Here is a 21,528-nt window from a genome sequence, read left to right as displayed (position 1 = left end):
TTTGTTTTCAACCGCTTAGCTCACAAGCGACATGCTTTGGCCAGTGCTTTCAAGTGCAAGTGGCGATATTTTACGAATTATGCGTATTCTCCAACTTATTGTAAGTTGGTATATTATACGGCGGCCGCCGTAGCCGAATGATTTGGTGCGTGAGTACCATTCGGAGTTCAGAGAGAACGTAGGTTGGAACCTGAGGAAATTGAAGAAAAATTTTTTTGTAATAGCGGTCACCCCTCGGCAGGCAATGGCAAAACCTGTGAGTGTATTTTTGAAAAAGCTTCTCATAAAAAATATCTGATGTTCGGAGTCGCCTTAAAACTGTAGGTCAATCCATTTGTGGAACAACATCAAGACGCACGCCACAAATAGGAGGAGGAGCTCGGCCAAACACCCAAAAAAGGGTGTACATATATATATATTATAAAATATTGTCATATATATATATATATTATAAAATATTGTCAGATGTATTTTAGCTCGTTTACGTTTCTTTGATCACAATAAATACTTTCAAAGATGCAATGTTAGATGTTTTTGTTTTATTCACTACTCGAAATGAAATTTAGAACTTGTCCCACTGACTGTTCGATGTATTTTTCAATGTAAAATTTAAAAGCTCTAGCACCATATTTGTTCCACAACCACGTTTACAAAAAAACATCATTTATATGTCCTTGTTACTGGAAAGTTACTAGTTGCAGTTGTTGTTCCGTAGTATAGAGGGATCAGACCGTAGGGGAGTCGAAACAAGCGAATCTTCCTTGCCACGTATTTTAAACAACAATTATGAATCCATTTGTATGGATACAGGACCACTAAGTCAGGAGATATATCATTTTACAGTTGTATGTAAGAGCCTAAGAGAGTCGGGATAGACATAAGTATACGTATACATATATACTATAATTCTCAGAATGATGATAAGAGTCGATTAAGTCATGTCCGTCCGTCCATCCGTGCGCACGATAACTCGAGCAGAAATTGGTACACATATTACTCTTCGCTCAATATAGTACTGAAAATGGGAAAATCGGTCAATAACCACTGCCACTTCCAGTATAAGAAAAGTTTGAAAAAAATTAAAAAAAAAAACTGATCCATAATATATTATAAATATAGCAAATGTACTCACATTTGGTATAAATGATGAAGCCAAAAAAAGAAATACAGAAGAAATTTACCACTTTCGAGTAAATGCCGGCATAAATATTATTAAGATTAGACAAGAACCAACTTTCTTTATGCTAAGACTAAATTTCCGTACGTGCTTCCGATGTTATAAACTTTAACTGCCATTGGCTAAGTAATACTAAAATAGTAAAATAACCGGCCAAGTTTTAAACTATTTTACTTGTTTCTTTTTAATTTAGGTCTACATATTTAATTTTGCTTTTGCGTATCCATGGAGCATTTACTAATAGCACATTTACTAACATAAAATTTTTCTCCAGTATAACTTTGAGTTAGACCAAATAAACTCTTCATAGAAGTATTATACTTATATTTAACTACGTTTGCCACAAGAAGCTACTTACAAAAGTATGTGCACATTAATTTTAACGAAACATTCTATTTAGCTAGTGTATGATCTATGGCGATCAAATAAGTTGCAGTGCGTTTTGAAAAAATTGGTGGTTCGAATATATATATGTGTGCCTATGTATGGTACATATATTGGCTATTAGGCTAAATTTTACTATAAAGCATACAAAAGCTTCAATAAAAGGCTAAATATGATTTGTAACATATGTACATATATACTTGTACATATGTATGTATGTAGGAATAATCACCAATTCACATTTGGCCCAGTAATACATTTTTACTCGAAAAAATGTGAACATTCATTCTATTATTTTAACAATCCACTGTTAGCTCTTATTTATTGAGGGCTGTACAAATAAAAAATATCGCACTATCATTAGAAATGTTAGCTCCGCTTAGTACTCTCCCATTAAGCTACTCAGCAGAAAGAAGAAGTTGGCAATAAAAGTAGTTACCATCCATTAAGCCTATGTGTGTAACCCACTCTTTTTTTCTTAAGTGGGGCAGTACATTTTGAGAATCGTTAAACTGGTATATTAGAATGTTCTTATTGCCGGCTACTTTGACTCGCGGGCTTACAAATTGCATACTAGAGTGAGTATTCATGTACGAGTATGCATACATATGTACTTATATATACACGTTCGTATATTCATTCACTTGTACGTACAGCCGTTGAAAAATACTTAAGAACATTGCGTTGACAACCAGAGGTACGTAATTATATTGAATATTTTTGTGGTTGAAAATCACTTACATTTTGATGTCCAAAGAAAAAATACACGTCCACATAGAGCTTAGCAGTTGCAACACAACTTAATGCCGAAAAAATGAGTTTTGATATTTTTAAGAGTTCCCGCTTTTGATTTGAGGGCAATAAGAGGGTCCTCCGGCACGTGAATACCCTCATCACCCAGCCATTTTTTTGTTGCAGCGCGGCTGCTGCATTAGATCATTATCCTTTTGAAAGCCCCAAATTATCGGCTCCTCCTGTCCAATTCATTATGCCATCGATCTGATACAATAATAAAACACCATGGAATAAAAAACAGCTCCATATCATTATACCTCACCACTTTTTCCATGTTCAGGTTTTTTATTTCCACAGACCTCCACAGAAAGATCACAAAGTCATTATTACCGACACTGTATCATTCTTGACCACACATCATGTTTTCGTTCGAATCCCAGGTCTGTATCTCTTTGCTCTCTAATGCTAATGGCACTCAAACCATCCGAAGTAAAATTGTGAAAGTAACTTTAGCTGCTACGTCATAGGGGACTTGACAGTGCAATTGTACCCTTTCATTTCATATGCGTACAGTCGTTGTTCCGACAGCAACGGAGTAAGATGAGAAATGACTGCGTTGATTTTTTCTCATGTATATGGACAAAAAACTCTCAGTTCTTGCCGACCTCTGTTATAAACAAAGCCCTGTCATATCTCTTATTTCCTGATTCCTTCAAATTCGCTGAGAGACAAATAACGGTTCGATTTTGATTCTGTATATCATGCACTCACGTTGCTTTCGCGCAGCTTCGATTAAGCAATGGACCCATGCTGAGTGAGAGTGCGGCCATGACGCGTGACTATGCTTGAACAGCAAGCATCGCGTCCCCACCCCAATCACCACTACTGTATGTAGTTGGATTATTTTATTACTTAATACAACCGAACATGGGCAATATGATCTGCCAGCTAGAGGGCGAGCAGACAGTTTACTGTTTGCCAGCTCGCTTAGTTAACTCACTACTCACAAGGCGCTGCATGCGAACCGTGGGTTATGTACATAGAATGGCTTGAAGCTAAGTTAGATGAGCAACATGTTTTGAGGTGAAATTTCACTTTTACACACTTCGACAACGAACAAATAACCAACTGCCAATAAACCCCAAGAGAGAGGCGGTAGAAGCAACATAGAACTACAACACTAGTGTAGCGACGGTGGCAGCAGTTGGATTGGCAATGGAAGAGGTAATGTGCCACAGCTGTCAATACCAGTTTCATTATGAAATATGTGGGTTGCAACATGTTTGAGTCGAGACTTAATTAACGTGTGTTGCTGCAACGTGACCGTATTTTCAATAGCAAAACACAGAGAAGCCTGCTCGAAATGCCATTATCCAGCACATCATAACAACCAGCACTAGCCAACTCAGCTGCTGTAGCCGGGTTTGCCATTTGTCATTTACGAACAGTGAAAGAGGTTTACTTGTGAAAGCTTTTCTATTTCAATTGTGTTTTAACAGTCGTGGTTAACGGTTGTACGAGTTGCAGCTTCGCTAATGCAATATTCTGACTGAAAAGACAACAGTACCTAGCTAAACAGCTGAATTAATAAATGGAACGCACTAAATAAAACCGATAGCATTTGAAAGAATCTCCAAATCAAGTCATGAATATAACACAATGAGCGCGCAGTGAATTCGTCTTGGCTTGTGATATTTGTACATATGTACGTATACGTAACTGTTTAACTGCGTTGCGCGCTATATTGTGTTTGGCGATCAAAAATAAATACAGTTCTAAAATAAAAATAATTTAATAATATATTACTAATATTGGATTTTGCCGATTTCAACGGATAAATAAAAATGCTGTGCTATGTAAACGTGAATGTTTAAAATATTTCCTGAGCAATAGAAAAAAATAAAACTTTGGCAAAAAAATTAAATAAAAAAATTCCTAAACAAACTTAAAACAAATATAAAGTGAAGTTGCTCAAATTTCAAAAATGTCTATTGTTTGCACTTTGGAGCCAAAAGTGAATTTATTCAAAAACTCAGCTGCCAAAAATATGCTTGTTTTGAAAAATAATAATGTGACAAAGTCCACTGCAGCAACATCATCTAGCAGGGCAGCAGTGAATGCTTTTAAAAGTTACAACAATAACAATTATATGAAGGATAAAAGTACGTTAGTGAAAATATAGAGTGAAACAATTTTCAAGTACACACATACTTAGGTACATACATGCAAATGCATGTGTTTTTAAAGGGTAGTGCTGAAGTAGCACTTTGTTTAGATTGGCTAGTTGTTTAAATGTCTTCTACATTATGCGGGTATTTAAACAATTAATAAGTATATAGAAGTTCTACGCCAGTTGGTTTTTATGAAATAAGCCATGACGGCGTCATTTTTCCCGCCTATTGCGTGACTTAATTGGGAAAATCAAAGCATTTTATTTTGATTGTTTTTGAGAACTATAAACCATATATTGTTCTATACAAAAAAATGCAAGATAGTCGTGAGTTTGAATCATCTCAGTTGTAACGCAGGTAAGGCAGGAAAGTCGGGTTAGATTTATACTAAAAAGTCAAAGCCTGGTCCTAAGCGTCTGAAATTTACTTGCTTATCTTGTCATAAAAAACCATTTTCCCGTTTGGAGCCGGATTTAAACTGTAGGTCGCTCCATTTGTGGAACAACGTGAAGACGCACACCACAAATACGAGGAGGAGCTCGGCTAGAATCTTATACCTATAAGCTACTCCATTTCTTTTTTCAATATAATATTTTCAACTTTGGAGCTGAAGGGCGCAAGAAGACGTCTTTGCCACGAGCTCGAACTTAACATAGATACTTTTGAAACCAAGGTCTTGTATAAAAATAACAATGAGCTTATTTTATATTCTATATTTTTGTCCCTCCTCTGAAAAGTCAAATTTCTCAGTAAATATTCCTGTTCATGAACGGGTGGTACTTGAAAGAAGAACTCATACAAGTTACAAAGTAACCTGAATTGTACCAGTTACAAAGAGCCCTATTAAGGGTGTGAGCAAAAATATATAAATAAAAATATAAAAATTATTTATACGTTAATCGTTAAGATGCACAAAATGAGGATTGTAAATATTGCAAATCAAGCATGTGCCTATTTTCATTTAACTGGCATAACACTGATGCATAGGCTTACTAGTTCGTTAAATGGTGTAATGCTGATGCATAGGTCGACAATTTCGTAGGATAACGCCAAGTGGAAGATTCCAGGTGCTAGCATTGTAGTAAGAAAGTACATAACTAGAAGATTTAACTGCAGGGATTATAATATAAACATATGTTTGTATATGTATACATATATGAATATTTATATTAACATGTTTTCATTCGCTTCTTTTTAGATGCGAACAAAATTACTGATATCTACAATAACAACAATAGCAGTAATAATCTAAACCAGCAACAATTAGAGCTCTTACAACAACAATATAATAAACGCAATTCCGTTGTGGAACTGATCGCTCGTCAACAGCAGCTCCCCCATGATACCGCCTCCTCAGCTAGTACTGAGGCCTTAAATAGTGGAAATTTCGTTGCTGATATGCCGGAGATCCTTAGCGTTGCTGCTTTAAACAATAATCATCACAAGAGCGCCAACAACAATAGTTCCTCAGTAGCAGGTTTGACCACAAAAACATCCACAATGCACAACGTACGCTTACCGTCCATTTCGCCAACACTTTCATTGAATGGCAGTTCTAATGATGCAAATAATGGTGAGTCTAACGGATTCAGTTACCAGTCACTCTATGCATGCATACATATATAATATATAAGTACATATGTATAATATATTTACATGTAAAGGAAATGTATAAACTATAGGTTATATTTGCCTCTTTTTCTTTTGTTTTTCCAGTTCACCCCTACTCCATGTACGGCCCAATAAGCCCACAGTCCAGTGATAGTGGCCATAGTTTACCAGATAACATTTCGCATGTAAATGGTACAAAATACCGCAACAGCTTCAGCGGCTCAAATAGTTCATTCGACTCTCATAACATGTCCAAATCATCACAACAGTCACAATCGCACAAAGAGTTGTTCACGCAGCGAAAGCAGCGTGAGTTTACGCCAGATAGCAAAAAGGATGACAGCTATTGGGATCGTCGCCGACGTAATAACGAAGCGGCCAAACGTAGTCGCGAAAAACGTCGCTATAATGACATGGTCTTGGAACAAAGAGTTGTTGAGTTAACAAAGGAGAATCACGTATTAAAGGCACAATTAGATGCCATCAAAGACAAATTTAACATCTCTGGTGAAAATTTGGTGAGCGTTGAACAAATATTGGCCTCGTTGCCAACAAGTGAACAAGTCTTGAGTATAACCAAACGCGCCAAGATGACAATGAATAGCGGTTTCAATGCTTCCACAACTGGCGTACCCACATCTATTGTTTATGGCGTGCCTGCGCATACATCCACAAATGGTTCAGGATGTCCTCCGACCTCCACATCCATTGCACAAAACCCATCGTCGAGTGGAATACTTACACCACAGAAATCAAATAACCTAAATCAGGTTTCCAGCAATGATCCCAGCAATGCACTGAATGGAGACAGTAGTTTGATATGCAAAACTACCCAACAGTCGCTGCAACAGAGCATCAAAAATGTTAATCATCCAAATATATCTCCAACACTGTCTCATCCACATGCGATGTCATCACTGGCTCACATGCAATTATCCACCTCCCCAGTACATCTCAATGCTGAACACTATCAGCCACCACCCCTGCCAATTAACAACAACTATCCACATACTGAAATGTCTAGACCAAACAACTCTAATATGCTAAATAACATAAATCCAAGTGCAAACACGACATCACATCTAGAGAATGTTCGGCATATGTCGACATCAGAGCCGCCCCAGCAGTCCCCACCGTCCAATTTGCAGAATTTACATGTTTTGCAAGCCCTTAATCGCAATGTCAATTGCGATGATCTCGACAATTTACGTAAAGTTGTGGCTGTAGTGGGCGCTGCTATAAATACAAATGTCACAACGGAACCTACTGAACCTCCGTTGTATAATGCACCGATAACGGCACCTCTCTATGTGCCACCACATCCGACCAGTATCTATGCATATAGCACAAAGGAGCAAGTATCAGCATCCAGCCAAAATATGGAAAGCGGCTTTAAGGCAAAATCAACTGAGGCCAACCATGTTAGTTCAAGTGCAGTGGATGCCGTTTCCTCATCCTCTGTCACCAATGGAAACGCGAACAGTGGCAGTAGCGTTCTAAATTTATCACGTCGCGCCTGCTCACCTGCATATGAACATATACTATCATCCACATCATCCTCGCTGTCCTCGGCCTCTTCGTCGGGAGTCGTCTCTGGCGACGACGAACACGAACCGGATGGCACCGAAGATATAGAACATAATAATGTAGTAAACATTAGTACTACCAGTCCCAGCAGTACCGATTCCAATAATTGTCTACCGCTCAAGTTAAGGCACAAGTCCCATTTAGGGGACAAAGACGCCGCTGCCACAGCTTTGCTGGCACTTCAGCATATCAAACAGGAACCGGTGAGTAATCGGGCTTCGCCTCCCGCTTGGGTCGATAACGGGGACAACTCGAGCGATGAACGCGATTCTGGTATCTCGATCGGCAGCACTGAGTGGACTTCACAATTTCAACGAAAAGTTGATACAGCGAATTGTGGCAGCACTTCAATAGTGGGTGTGTCACCCTCGGAACGCGAACACATACTTAAATCTCATTTGGCGCGGCTAGAATCGGAGGTAGCAAATATTAAAAATATGATGATTCTTTCAGTAGACCAAATAAGTACACCAGCAGATTTGAAAATTTGAGATGAGTAGAATGGGAGCTCCATAATCATCTTGAACGCCGCTGTAAGACATAAATGTTTGTACATGAATGGAGAGAGAGCAGAGACACAATAACCTTTTAAATATGTATTTGTGTGGATTGCGTTAGGTAGAAATGCGAGTGTGAATAATTTATCTAAACAATCTTTATTAAATATAATTACGCACCAAGTATTTATTTTTATACTACTTAGAATGAATTTAATTTGAACTCAATTTTCTCACTAATACTTACGGAACTTATGCGAAATGTGAAGCGTATGTATGGTAAAATTGGTGTACAATGCATACCTATGAAGCAAATGATTTGTTTCAAGCTGATTGCAACAGTGACCTTTTGTAAGAAAAATAAATTGAAAATTTTACAAGAAGTTGAACAACACTTCGCGTTAATGGGCAATTAAGTCAAAACTCATAATAGTGAAATCAATTCCCTTCTGATAGGGATATAGACATTTATAGGTGTATGTATATTTAATACTAGTACCCACTTGTGCATGCACCTACAAGTATGTTATAATAAATGTGTATGAAGGATAGCGCTGTATAAATAAAATAGTTTAAATTTACTGAAAGTAAACGGGCATTACAAAACATCATGTCAGCCGTTTTCTTCGTTGTGCGTCTGTTTAACGAAAAAATATATTAATTTTCTGACGCTCTTTAATGTGATCATAATTGCTTATCAATACTATATGATTTTGAGTAATAGTAACTTCTTCTGAAAGGCAATTAAATTCAAAGATGAAACCTAGCTAGGATTGCGTCTAACAACTAATGTTTTGTATGTGCATGAAGCAAGAATGTTGAAAAGTGATTTTTTTATTTGACGATGTATAGTTTTTGGTGGGAAACTGAACTCAAATGATTAAGTTCTTTTCGCTAAGATCTCCATAAGATACATAGAGCCCTGGTTTTTATTGCCTAAATATATAGTTTTCTGGATAGCTTGCCACCTGATATTTTTGTTTACAGCATCTGTATTATAAATACCAATGTATTACAAGAAAAACAAAAAGATGCCTATTTTAAAATATGTATGTATTTGAATTGATTTCTGAGAAAAACCAACAAACTATTATAAAAAAATTATATGTATATAAAATAGCTTACGGCAAGTACACTTTAGTTCTTGTTAAACACAAATTATGTATATGTTATTTATGTTTAGATATTAGTTTAGAAAAAAATAATATAATATTTATGGTTAAATATACATGCATACTTATATCTTTGTAAATATGTCAACATATATGCATATATGCACACATACATACGTATATTTACCACACATTACTACCACCTGTGATTTCAGTAAACGTATAACATTCGCAAGTGGATTTCTGAGGGAAGTGAATAATGTTGAAGATGGGAAATGGAATATTTAAGAGTAGTAGTTTTGTATATACACATACATATATATAATTTATTACAAGTTCAAATGTTTGAAAAACGTTAACTATTCATAGTTCCATTTACATATTTATAAACTTTACTTGAATGTGTAAAGAAGTTTTATATAACAAATAGTTAAGTGTATGTTTGTTAATCACCTATTATAATACATATTTATTTATGAGTTATTATTATATTACAAATAAATAGGCTTTGCATACCTAAATATGTATTTTAGAAATTTTAAAATTTAAACAGCTATATGTATATATTGTAAATAAACCTAAACATTTCCAAAAAACAAATTTTGTTAATATTATTGAACGGAGTTTTTATATTGGATGAGAGAATTTGTATAGAGTTGCTCGACCACTTTTATATTTTAATTTGAATAAATATTTTATTTTCATGCGATAAGCTTAAAAATTAATGTAAGTTGAAAAATTCTCGTTCATTTTATTTGCTATAGACTTTGTTCATTAGAACTAGGCAGTTCTTATAATGTAAATTTTAATATATTAGTTGGGGCGCGTATCGCAGAATTCGTGATAGAGTAAAACTGTTCGAAATCATTGGTTTTTTGGATTGAGGCGCTCGGTATCGTGTAGTACTACTTCGAAATTGGAACCTTTTGTTACTAGTTCAAACCACAATGTTGTACTCGTACAATAATCCAGATACTGGCGTTGCCTCCTTATTTATACCTGTTTTTAATTCAATATGTTTTCTCTTCAAGTTTCAAATTTCACGCCCACCTTCTTATTAACCCACGTAACAACATAAATCTATATATCTACATATATACACACATGGTTATTAAAATAGGTACCCCCAAGCTCATACGAAAAATGCAAGTTCTTAAAATTAATAATAATAGATATTAAATTGTATGCGATTTTTTTTAATACATTAATATAACATATATAAATAATAATTCAAGAATCTTTCTTTAGAATCAAAAAGGAAATATTCATGTGAAAATATTCATTAAAATAGGTATTAAAAAGAAATATGTAGACACTTTACAAGAAGAACTTATTAATTTTATTAAAAATGCTGTTTAAATTATCGAAAATTAATCAGCCCACCATGATTGTCAATGTCTTTTGGGTATTAGATTTGGCATGTAATTGATAATCTTACGGCAGGTTCCTGTGGGAGTGGAATACCACAGTTCTTTGATTTTTTGTCATAATCCCTTTTTTCTCCTTCTCGCCATAGGTTTTAAATGGGATTTAGGTCGGGTGACTGGCTTGGCCAATCCATAACTTTAACATTACTTTGTAAAAACCATAATCGTATTAACATTGAGGAATGTTTTGAGTCATTATCTTGCGTAAAAACCCACCGATTGGCACCACCACCAAATGGTAGCATCACTTCTTGAAGTATCCCCTTGTAAAACATTTTGTCGATTTTATTGGTTATGAGGTTACTCCATCGCTCCATAGTATGTTATACCATTTTTTCATACCCTCTGGTTCACACCATCATTTGTGCTTTTGAGCAAATCTTTTCCTTATCCGTAAATTCCAATAGAGGAACTTTATGAGCTATTCTGCCTGGTAGGTTTATGTCGTACAATCGACGCCGTACAGTTCTTGCTGATACTACATTGTTGAGTCGTTTCTTTTTGCGAACACGTCGTACCTCTTTTAATGCCAATATGTGTAAATATAAGAAATCCGCCAATCGAAGCCGATTTAAAACTACCGGGGTCGAAAATTCGGCCCATAACAATTCTCACTGTAAGTAGTAGGTTTTCTATTTCAATTGTATTATAAAATTTAACTCATAACCATTTACGGCCGCCGTAGCTGAATGGGTTGGTGCGTGATTACCATTCGGAAATCACAGAGAGAACGTTGGTTCGAATCTCGGTGAAACACCAAAATTACGAAAAACATTTTTCTAATAGCGGTCGCCCCTTGACAGGCAATGGCAAACCTCCGAGTGTATTTCTGCCATGAAAAAGTTCCTCATAAAAATATCTGCCGTTCGGAGTCGGCTTGAAACTGTAGGTCCCTCCATTTGTGGAACAACATCAGCACGCACACCGCAAATAGGAGGAGGAGCTCGGCCAAACACCCAAAAAGGGTGTACGCGCCAATTATATATATATATATATAATCATTTACGTACCTACAATATAAATTTCAGTGCCTTACTATAAGCGGTTCCAGAGAAAAGCTATATGAAGTTTTCACTTTGTATGGGAGGTGCTACACTCGCTCTTCCAATACGTACCGTCTTTTAAAAAACGCGCCTAGATGTGCTTTAAAATAAAACATGGAATAATTTAGATTCTTTCTTAAGAGTTATACGAGGTTTGTGCTGAATTCGACTTTCGATTATTTCTTTTTATGTTGGTACACTCGTCTCGAAGATATGTTGACGGTTTCTGCAATATATGTAGTATTTTGTTTTTTTGTGTGAGGCATAAATAAGCCAAGTATTTTGCGTGTTCGGCGATTTTCTACTATCGACTCTCGGCTCTCCTGGACTCTTCCATTGAGGCGATTGGGCTTTGGTTTCGATATCATAACCATATACCTATGATTCATCAACAGTTATGACACTTTTAAGTAAGTCTGGATCATGGTTGACGTCAATCACCAATTCCTGAGCGATGCTCATGCGACGTTGTTTTTGGTCAAAATTTATAAATTCTGGAACGAGCTTCGCTGCCACACGCTTCATACTCAAAATTTTCGAAAAGATTGCATGGCATGAGCCAACCGATATGCCGACATCTCAGCAACTTCTCTAATTGTGATTCGACGGTTCTCCATTTTTCTCAATTTTTTTCACTTTCTCAACATTTTCGTCGGTTTTTGATGTGCTGATGCGCCCAGAGCGAGCGTCGTCATTCACATCTTCTCGACCTTCTGTGATAATCTTGTACCACTTGTAACCATTTTTTTTTTTGGCTCAGAGTACTCTCACCGTATGCCACTGTCAACATTTTAAGTTTTTTTGATCACTTAATTACATTTTTTTCACAAAGTTTGATGCAACTTCTTTGATCCATTATTTTCGATAGCAGAAAATTGCTGAACACGCAAAACACTCTTATGTGAAATATTACATCATTTAAATGTCCAACATAGGCACGTGTAGGCATAAGATCAGCCAAGCAGTCGATTGATGAATGCCTAATTGTTGAGAACGTCGAGATACCGTTGCTAAAAGAACCCAACTGGAAGTCCCTCATAGTTTTTGGTCTGCCAGTCTATCTATCTATGAATTATTCATTACTGACATCTGGGTGCCACTTTTGAAATACCCTATACAATTTATGCATTCGTGCCAAGTTTCAGTTATCTAACTAAATTGGTTTTAGAGATATATTGGTTTTTCAAAATTGTGTCTATATGGTATGTCACCCCCTTTACATCCGGGTTAACATTTCTGCACTAAAAGAAGTTATTTCCATGTTTCATTGAAATCAAGTGAACGGTACACCCAATAAAGGGATTTAAATATTTTAGTGTGGTTTATTTATAAAATGATTTTATTTTTTTTAATGTGTAATAGAGTATAGGACAAAAGTATGGGCGTTTTTGAAAACGCCTGTTGCTTTGTGTTGGAACAAAGTATCATGTTCCTAAACGCAACCCTGAAATCTTTGACGATGTATCGCCTTCCTAAAAGTATCGTTGATGTTCTCGATACGTAACAAAAAGCAACCAAGACATAACTAAATAAGCTGATGCAATATGTGCACATGTATACAAAGGAAAAAATGGTGAAAAACGAAGAAAGCTTAGTATTATTGCAACTTTTTTATCATTGCAAGATAACTTTATTTAATAATTAATTTTTTATATTCTAATAATATTCAAAGTAAGTAAAATGTCTGCCGCCGTAGCCAATGGGTTCGTGCGTGACTACCATTCGCAATTCAGAGAGGACGTAGGTTCTGGGTGAAACACCAAAATGAAGGAAACGTTTTTTTAATTCGCGTATTTCCGCCATGAAAAAGCTCATAAAAAACATCTACCGTTCGGAGTCGGCTTAAAACTGTAGGCCCCTCCATTTGTGCAACAACTTTAAAACGCACGCCACAAATAGGAGGAGGAGCTCGGCCAAACGCCCAGAAATGGTGTACGCGCCAATTATATATGTATGTATGTATATATAAGTAAAATGTTCCAAAACGTCAACAGGGTTGCAAGCATGATGCAAAGAATAATGAGATGGCGCCCATCGTGGTCCCGTTACTTTGCGCTCAGCGAATTTGACAACTAGTTACGTGATTTTAGCTCCAGTATGGTCAGATTACCATTTTCGTAACTTGATTTATGATTTTTTTTTTGTTATTTTTATTATTTTGTGTCTCGGAGTTTTAGTTCTTTCTTCATGACATTTTTCTAGTTGTTCTAATTAAAATGTCATGTTTATAATTTTGTAAAATATGCATTTTTTAATAATTATTTAAATAATTCACTCAGTTTTATTTAGCTTTACTTTTTTTTAACATCTGGTGGCATTGCCCGCGAGTGCAGGTGTTGTTGGTGTTCTTCTGCTTTCGGCAGTCAAATCTCTCTCTCGCTACTGCAGTGTTGCCTAGCTTTGGATATAAAAACGCATTAAAATGCCCATTCAAAGAAAATAACCCAACAAATTTTTATTGAATCACTTAAAGAACTTTGTATGCGTGACAAATTGTCTTTAAAATGTGCGTTTTTTTAAATAAATATGTCATGCTTATGTACAATTTAATTTATGAGGTTTTTCTTAAACGAGACTCTTTTGTTAAGGGAACGGCTTTTTTGCTATATTTGAAGTTATGTAACTAGATAAGGTACTCTTTTTGTAAAAATGTCAGTATGGTTTCTTTAGTATTTTCTGTTAGTTTGTGGCTTATTTTTACAATGAATACAACTCTTAATGTCCTATGTCTCACTAAAGATTTATGACCGGAAGAAACAATTACACCTCTAAGGTTTTAATTCGCATTCAATAAATTCAAAGGCTTTTTAAAATGTGTAAAAAGGTTTTCAATCTTAAGAAGAGTTGGGAGCGGGGCAAATAATATTTTTGCATAACCTTAAATGGAGCCAAAAATTAAATTTGCACTTTCAAATTATCAAATTTTATAAGAGTAAAAAAATTTTCATTAGCACTAAAATCTTCTCAGAGATCTGGTCACATTGCCCATGATTGCGGTTATTGTTGATGTTTATGAATATTCGTTTCTTATTTGAAATGTGCGTTAATAAGAACAAACGGTAACAAACGTTTTAGTGAATATTTACGCAAAAATAAGATATTTCGTGAAAGTGTACTCGTATAAGTGAAAAATAAGAAAACATGAAATGTGCAGTGAAAAATTGTGCTAGTAAGAACCTCAATAAAGCGTGTGATATAAGCTTTTTTATATTATATTTCCAAAGGATGAGGCGCTCTGCACACAGTGGATGCATTTCTGCCGGCGAGGAAATGCCTTCAATCGAAAAACGAGCTTTATATGTATGAAGCATTTTACTAGTGATAGCATTGAAGCATTCGGTAGCTTTAAATTAAACGCAAAAAGAAACAAACACGAAACTTCAAAATTTTCGCATTTTCGGTATAAAAAAGCACTAAATTTATTGCGAAGAGCAAATGGTTGGCAATACTGCACAACTCAGCAAACGTGACGACACGTACGCTCTGATGGGCGCAATCTTGTTTATATCATTCTTGGTTGCAAGGCATAACTTTACAAAGTATCAGTATTTTACTGATTCAATACATATGTATATACGATACTTTTACATTGTATACATACGTTTCGGGAAAAGTTATCTTCGTTTTGTTATCAATCTTTTAACTAATTTTGAGCAGACAGTTTTAAAAAGGCTTTATTATAAATTATCTTTTATTAGCATCGTTTTTGCTTTCGAATATTGTTTAAAATTTTATTCTAAAATGGACTCTGCATCTAAAATAGAGATTTTTGATTTCATTGCCTAACGCAATCTTACTAGCATTTTTAAATAAATTTGCATCTAATGCTCCCATATATTAGTCGTGCATATTGAAAATATCTATACTATTATTTATCACTTCATTGCGTGATGTAGATAGTAAAATTTAATATTTATTTTCCTTTAAATATTGCTCAAACTCGCAACCAATTTGCGCCCAACTTTAAAATTGAACTAAGCCTTTCAGTATTTGAAGCCAAAAATTAAAAATCTTAAAAAATATAGTTTAGATCATGTCATACAGATTTTATATCAAATAAATATTTCTTCTGTAATGAAATGGATATTATCATGTATCGCATACCACATCATCATTCCCCAAATGTTTTATGGAGCACATAAGCTCATTTATGAACATGAATGGTCCTGTGGGCGTTCGCAATACGACGCAATACACTTTATCTACATCTACACCTTATACTTACTTGTGTCTTAATTTCTATCAAAATTCTATTTCGACCTTGTCCCGTATTCTCATGCTTAGTATATCATTTTGAAACAGATTCATAATTAAAAACAAAAAATGTCAAAAAATTACCACAGTTGAGATCATCTGATTCCAAAACGCTCTTTTATGTAACATGGAAGTTATAAATTTCATAGAAAATTGTACCAAAAAGTCTAAAAAATGCGGTTCAAATTAAGAAATTTCTCAACAACAAATACTATAGCTAAGAAATATAATAAAAATCTTTGATATAATAAATTTTCCAAGTAAAATATCATTATACACTATTTTTTTTCGATATTCTATTGTTTTTCATGTTGCCATAAAAAATTTTAGTTTGGCATTGCAACCCCGCCAATACGTTCACGCAAATAAACTAATAATACGTTCACATATAAGTAGATTATCTACTTTTTCGAGCTTAACTCCCAATCCGTAATTAAAAAGCGAGATTACCCATACAAAATTTCTCTCCCAAAATCTGCGTTTATCAAATAATCCTAGAAATTCCCGCACTTTTTTAAATACAACCCTGTGTTATCGATAAATATTTTTACGAATGTAAAGAGAAACATCAGAGTAAAGACTAAACAAAATGGGCGCCGGCAAAGAAAACAGGTTTGTAGACATAATTATAATAAAATATTATTAATTATACATTCATATTACAGAAAAACACTTATTATTTATTATAAAATATAATATCGAATTTCGCATGCGTTGTTTACGGACTTCCTCCAACTGTTTATTATTAGCAGCCAGTTGCGCAAATAAATTAGCCTTCTTTCTCCTTGTATTTTCTTTATATCGTGAATAATAATTAAACAAACCAAAATATTTCACCATTGAAATGAAGAAAAATCTTTCAAAACAGTCTTAACAGCTGATTGTCCATTTTGCAGGTAATCTGTTATATGTGAACGGGTAGATTAATTTTGTGGATTTATTGCTAATTAATGTATATGTGAACGTACTTTTACACTCTTAAATTCTTTGATCAAAATGTCGTTCTCACAATTTATTGGTTTGTCCTCCCACACAAAACGTAAACTATCAATTTTCAGTTTATATCCCTACAAACGAAATAAATATTTTTTATCTTAAAATCCAAGTAAATTTCTCACAATAGTTTCTTTGAGTTCGACCACTACATCGTCAAATAAAATACACAAATTAATGGCAACACACTTTTTTGCTTAAATAAATCCGGAAAACACTTCGAAAGCTCTGGAGCAGTAGCGTTAAGTCTAAAACCCCTGATAAAGGGATATATTTTTAGTGTATTGTTTCCTGATTGACATTGGAGTGCCGGGGTAAGTGCTAGTGAAACGATGAGTCGAGAGCAGAACAGAAGAGCTGCGATACTAGAGTCACTTCGCGCCGGAAAAAGCTCTAAATTGAGTGGTTTGGCTACAGTTGTTAAGCCCTGGATGGACCGCGTGGCTGCTGGAAGAGAATATGTGTTTCAGCAGGACTGATATGTGTACTCACATTATACAAAGTTAAGTGCAAATAAAATTATTTTTGAATAAATATCCAGTAGTTTTGTTTTTAAGTTCAACATTTCGAATTTACCCCGACGGCCCTGTATAAGTACATATGTTTAATAATTATCGTATTTTCTAGATCTGGCAGCTCGTATCTTCTGGAGAGTTTGGTGTTGTAGCAGCTTACTAAACGCTTTTTGGGCGATGTAGTCACCTGTCGGCGGAGTCGCGTATCGGCACCCACGTCACTGTTGACAGTTATGATTTCGAGGTTGTAAAAGACTTCGTTTATTTAGGAATTAGCATTAACACCGATAACAATGTCAACCTGGAAATCCAACGAAGAATCTCTCTTGCCTTCTTTGGACTAAGTAGGCAATTGAGTCCTCTTTCGTCGAACAAAACTAACACTCTACATGGCTCTCATCCTGCCCCGTATGGCGCAGAAGCGTCCACGATTACAATATCCGATGAAGCGTCCGTTGGAGTGTTTGAGAGGAAGGGTCTGTGTCTTTGGACCTTTGCACGTTGGCGACGGCGAATATCGCATGCTATGGAGCGATAAGCTGTATGAGCTTTACGACAACATAGACATAGCGCAGCGAATAAAGAGCGGCTACGTTAGCTGGGCCATGTCTTCCGAATGGGCACAAACGCCTCGCTATCTGTTGTCGTCTTCAAGGCTAATTCATGTTTTTTTTTAGGAATCTCGTTCCCACGCTATTGTTACCAGCCGGCTCGCGCAGCTTCTAGACTCACAACAAAATCAGTTTCTTATATTTCACTTAAATTTTCACAGATTTACCAAAAATGATTGCTACTTTGCATGCAAACTAAAGTTATTTTATAACTGTTATATAATTACTGGTATCTAGCCAGCAGATTTAAATATTAGAAAGTATTTGTGGAACTTATAGGTACAATTGAAATCAGTGCTTATCTCCATAGAAAAACGTCTTTGTGCGGTTATAAAAATTTGAAGGCTTCACCTAAATAAAAGAATCGATAGTAGCGATCTGTTTTTAATATCGACATATCCGTTGATTGTTTTGCAGCTGTCAGTTTGGATGTAAAATTTATGAATTTGTATGCAATCTGGTAAATACATATTGATATTATGTTTTTCGGTTCCTCATAGTTCAATATATCATAGATGACTAGATGTGAAACTCTTTTTCTCGTGAGAGCGCTGAAAAATGTGCATTTTTTATAACATTTTCCAATATTGCCACACCGGTAGAAACATGAATTGGGTATTTTTGAACCAAAGGTCTGGAATTTTTAGTTTCCTTACCACCATTGAGGTTAGTATTTAGTGTGCGGTTGCCCAATAGCCTTATATCACTCGTAACCCCCAACATATACTAAAAATAAGCACAATCCGTATGAAATATGTACATAAATAAGCAAAAAATTTAAAAATTTATATGTAAATGAAATTATTTAAAACTGATATTCATAAGTAATTTAATAATAATAAAGTTATGAACCCGAAAAACATAAGTTATAATTAAAAACATGACTTATTGCGATTTTTTAATATAACACAGAAAGGGGGTAACAAAAACCAAAATTCTCAAACAACGAGCAGATTAAGTTAAAGCAGATTACTTTTAATCTTCGTAAAATATCTCAAACTCAAATTAAATTCCCTTACCTACGCTTTTCACTCATAGAATATTTACGTATATACCAATTTACAGACATAAACCAACATACAGATTTCAATAAAAGTACATGTATGTATGAGTAAAATGTATTCATATGCATATGTGCATAAGACTAATTAAAGTAGAAGTTGAAAAGGATATAAAAGGCTTCGAAAAATTCTAAAACTCCCTTCAATTTAAATTATTACGTTTCAATTGAATTAATTTTAAGACAAATAATTATAAACATTTCAACACGTCATTTCTCCATTAAGCAAAAACGAACTGTTTTCGTCAGTTATTTTCGGCGCGTTTCTTCTGGCAGTCTGCCATTTCGCCTATCAGCTGTTCAAAATCCCATAATGTGTGAGTGCTGCCAAGTTTTGAAACGTCCTCATGGGCGCGCTCTCTCTCAAAATGAATAAGTTTCACATCTAGTTATCTATGCAATATATTACATAGATGACTAGATGTGAAACTCTTTTTCTCGTGAGAGCGCTGAAAAATGTGCATTTTTTATAACATTTTCCAATATTGCCACACCGGTAGAAACATGAATTGGGTATTTTTGAACCAAAGGTCTGGAATTTTTAGTTTCCATACCACCATTGAGGTTAGTATTTAGTGTGCGGTTGCCCAATAGCCTTATATCACTCGTAACCCCCAACATATACTAAAAATAAGCACAATCCGTATGAAATATGTACATAAATAAGCAAAAAATTTTAAAATTTATATGTAAATGAAATTATTTAAAACGGATATTCATAAGTAATTTAATAATAATAAAGTTATGAACCCGAAAAACCTAAGTTATAATTAAAAACATGACTTATTGCGATTTTTTAATATAACACAGTAAGTGGGTAACAAAAAACAAAAATTCTCAAACAACGAACTGAATAAGTTAAAGCAGATTACTTTTAATCTTCGTAAAATAACTCAAACTCAAATTAAATTCCCTTACCTACGCTTTTCACTCATAGAATATTTACGTATATACCAATTTACAGACATAAACCAACATACAGATTTCAATAAAAGTACATGTATGTATGAGTAAAATGTATTCATATGCATATGTGCATAAGACTAATTAAAGTAGAAGTTGAAAAGGATATAAAAGGCTTCGAAAAATTCTAAAACTCCCTTCAATTTAAATTATTACGTTTCAATTGAATTAATTTTAAGACAAATAATTATAAACATTTCAACACGTCATTTCTCCATTAAGCAAAAACGAACTGTTTTCGTCAGTTATTTTCGGCGCGTTTCTTCTGGCAGTCTGCCATTTCGCCTATCAGCTGTTCAAAATCCCATAATGTGTGAGTGCTGCCAAGTTTTGAAACGTCCTCATGGGCGCGCTCTCTCTCAAAATGAATAAGTTTCACATCTAGTTATCTATGCAATATATTACATAGATGACTAGATGTGAAACTCTTTTTCTCGTGAGAGCGCTGAAAAATGTGCATTTTTTATAACATTTTCCAATATTGCCACACCGGTAGAAACATGAATTGGGTATTTTTGAACCAAAGGTCTGGAATTTTTAGTTTCCATACCACCATTGAGGTTAGTATTTAGTGTGCGGTTGCCCAATAGCCTTATATCACTCGTAACCCCCAACATATACTAAAAATAAGCACAATCCGTATGAAATATGTACATAAATAAGCAAAAAATTTTAAAATTTATATGTAAATGAAATTATTTAAAACGGATATTCATAAGTAATTTAATAATAATAAAGTTATGAACCCGAAAAACCTAAGTTATAATTAAAAACATGACTTATTGCGATTTTTTAATATAACACAGTAAGTGGGTAACAAAAAACAAAAATTCTCAAACAACGAACTGAATAAGTTAAAGCAGATTACTTTTAATCTTCGTAAAATAACTCAAACTCAAATTAAATTCCCTTACCTACGCTTTTCACTCATAGAATATTTACGTATATACCAATTTACAGACATAAACCAACATACAGATTTCAATAAAAGTACATGTATGTACGAGTAAAATGTATTCATATGCATATGTGCATAAGACTAATTAAAGTAGAAGTTGAAAAGGATATAAAAGGCTTTGAAAAATTCTAAAACTCCCTTCAATTTAAATTATTACGTTTCAATTGAATTAATTTAAAGACAAATAATTATAAACATTTCAACGCGTCATTTCTCCACTATGAAAAAAGGAACTGTTTTCGTCAATTATTTTTGGCGCGTTTCTTCTGGTAGCCAGCCATTTCGCCTATCAGCTGTTCAAAATCCCATAATGTGTGAGTGCTACCAAGTTTTGAAACGTCCTCATGGGCGCGCTCTCTCTCAAAATGAATAAGTTTCACATCTAGTTATCTATGACATAGTCATCTATGATCTATGATATATTATGGTG

The 21,528-nt window shown here is 34.6% G+C and overlaps 1 protein-coding gene across 3 annotated transcripts in view; it reads left to right on the top strand.

Annotated features, from left to right (window-relative positions):
- The window catches only part of LOC128865434 (probable serine/threonine-protein kinase tsuA), a 30,737-nt gene extending 20,889 nt beyond the window's left edge, over window positions 1–9,848 (top strand). For 2 of the 3 annotated variants that reach the window (XM_054105814.1, XM_054105815.1), the window contains exons 2-3: window positions 5,666–6,040; window positions 6,184–9,847. In XM_054105814.1, the coding sequence (XP_053961789.1) occupies window positions 5,666–6,040; window positions 6,184–8,156 (2,348 nt within the window). In that variant the 3' untranslated portion in view covers window positions 8,157–9,847. Of the gene's footprint in view, window positions 1–3,707; window positions 4,459–5,665; window positions 6,041–6,183 lie in introns of those variants that run through there. The other variant, XM_054105813.1, reaches the window with a different exon arrangement.
- Window positions 9,849–21,528: the final 11,680 nt, after the last annotated feature.

The sequence above is a fragment of the Anastrepha ludens genome, chromosome 5 (assembly GCF_028408465.1).
Source record: "Anastrepha ludens isolate Willacy chromosome 5, idAnaLude1.1, whole genome shotgun sequence".
In the NCBI taxonomy this organism is placed as follows: domain Eukaryota; kingdom Metazoa; phylum Arthropoda; class Insecta; order Diptera; family Tephritidae; genus Anastrepha; species Anastrepha ludens.
Note: the sequence above shows the minus strand (reverse complement) of the source record. Positions and strands in the feature narration are given on the sequence as shown.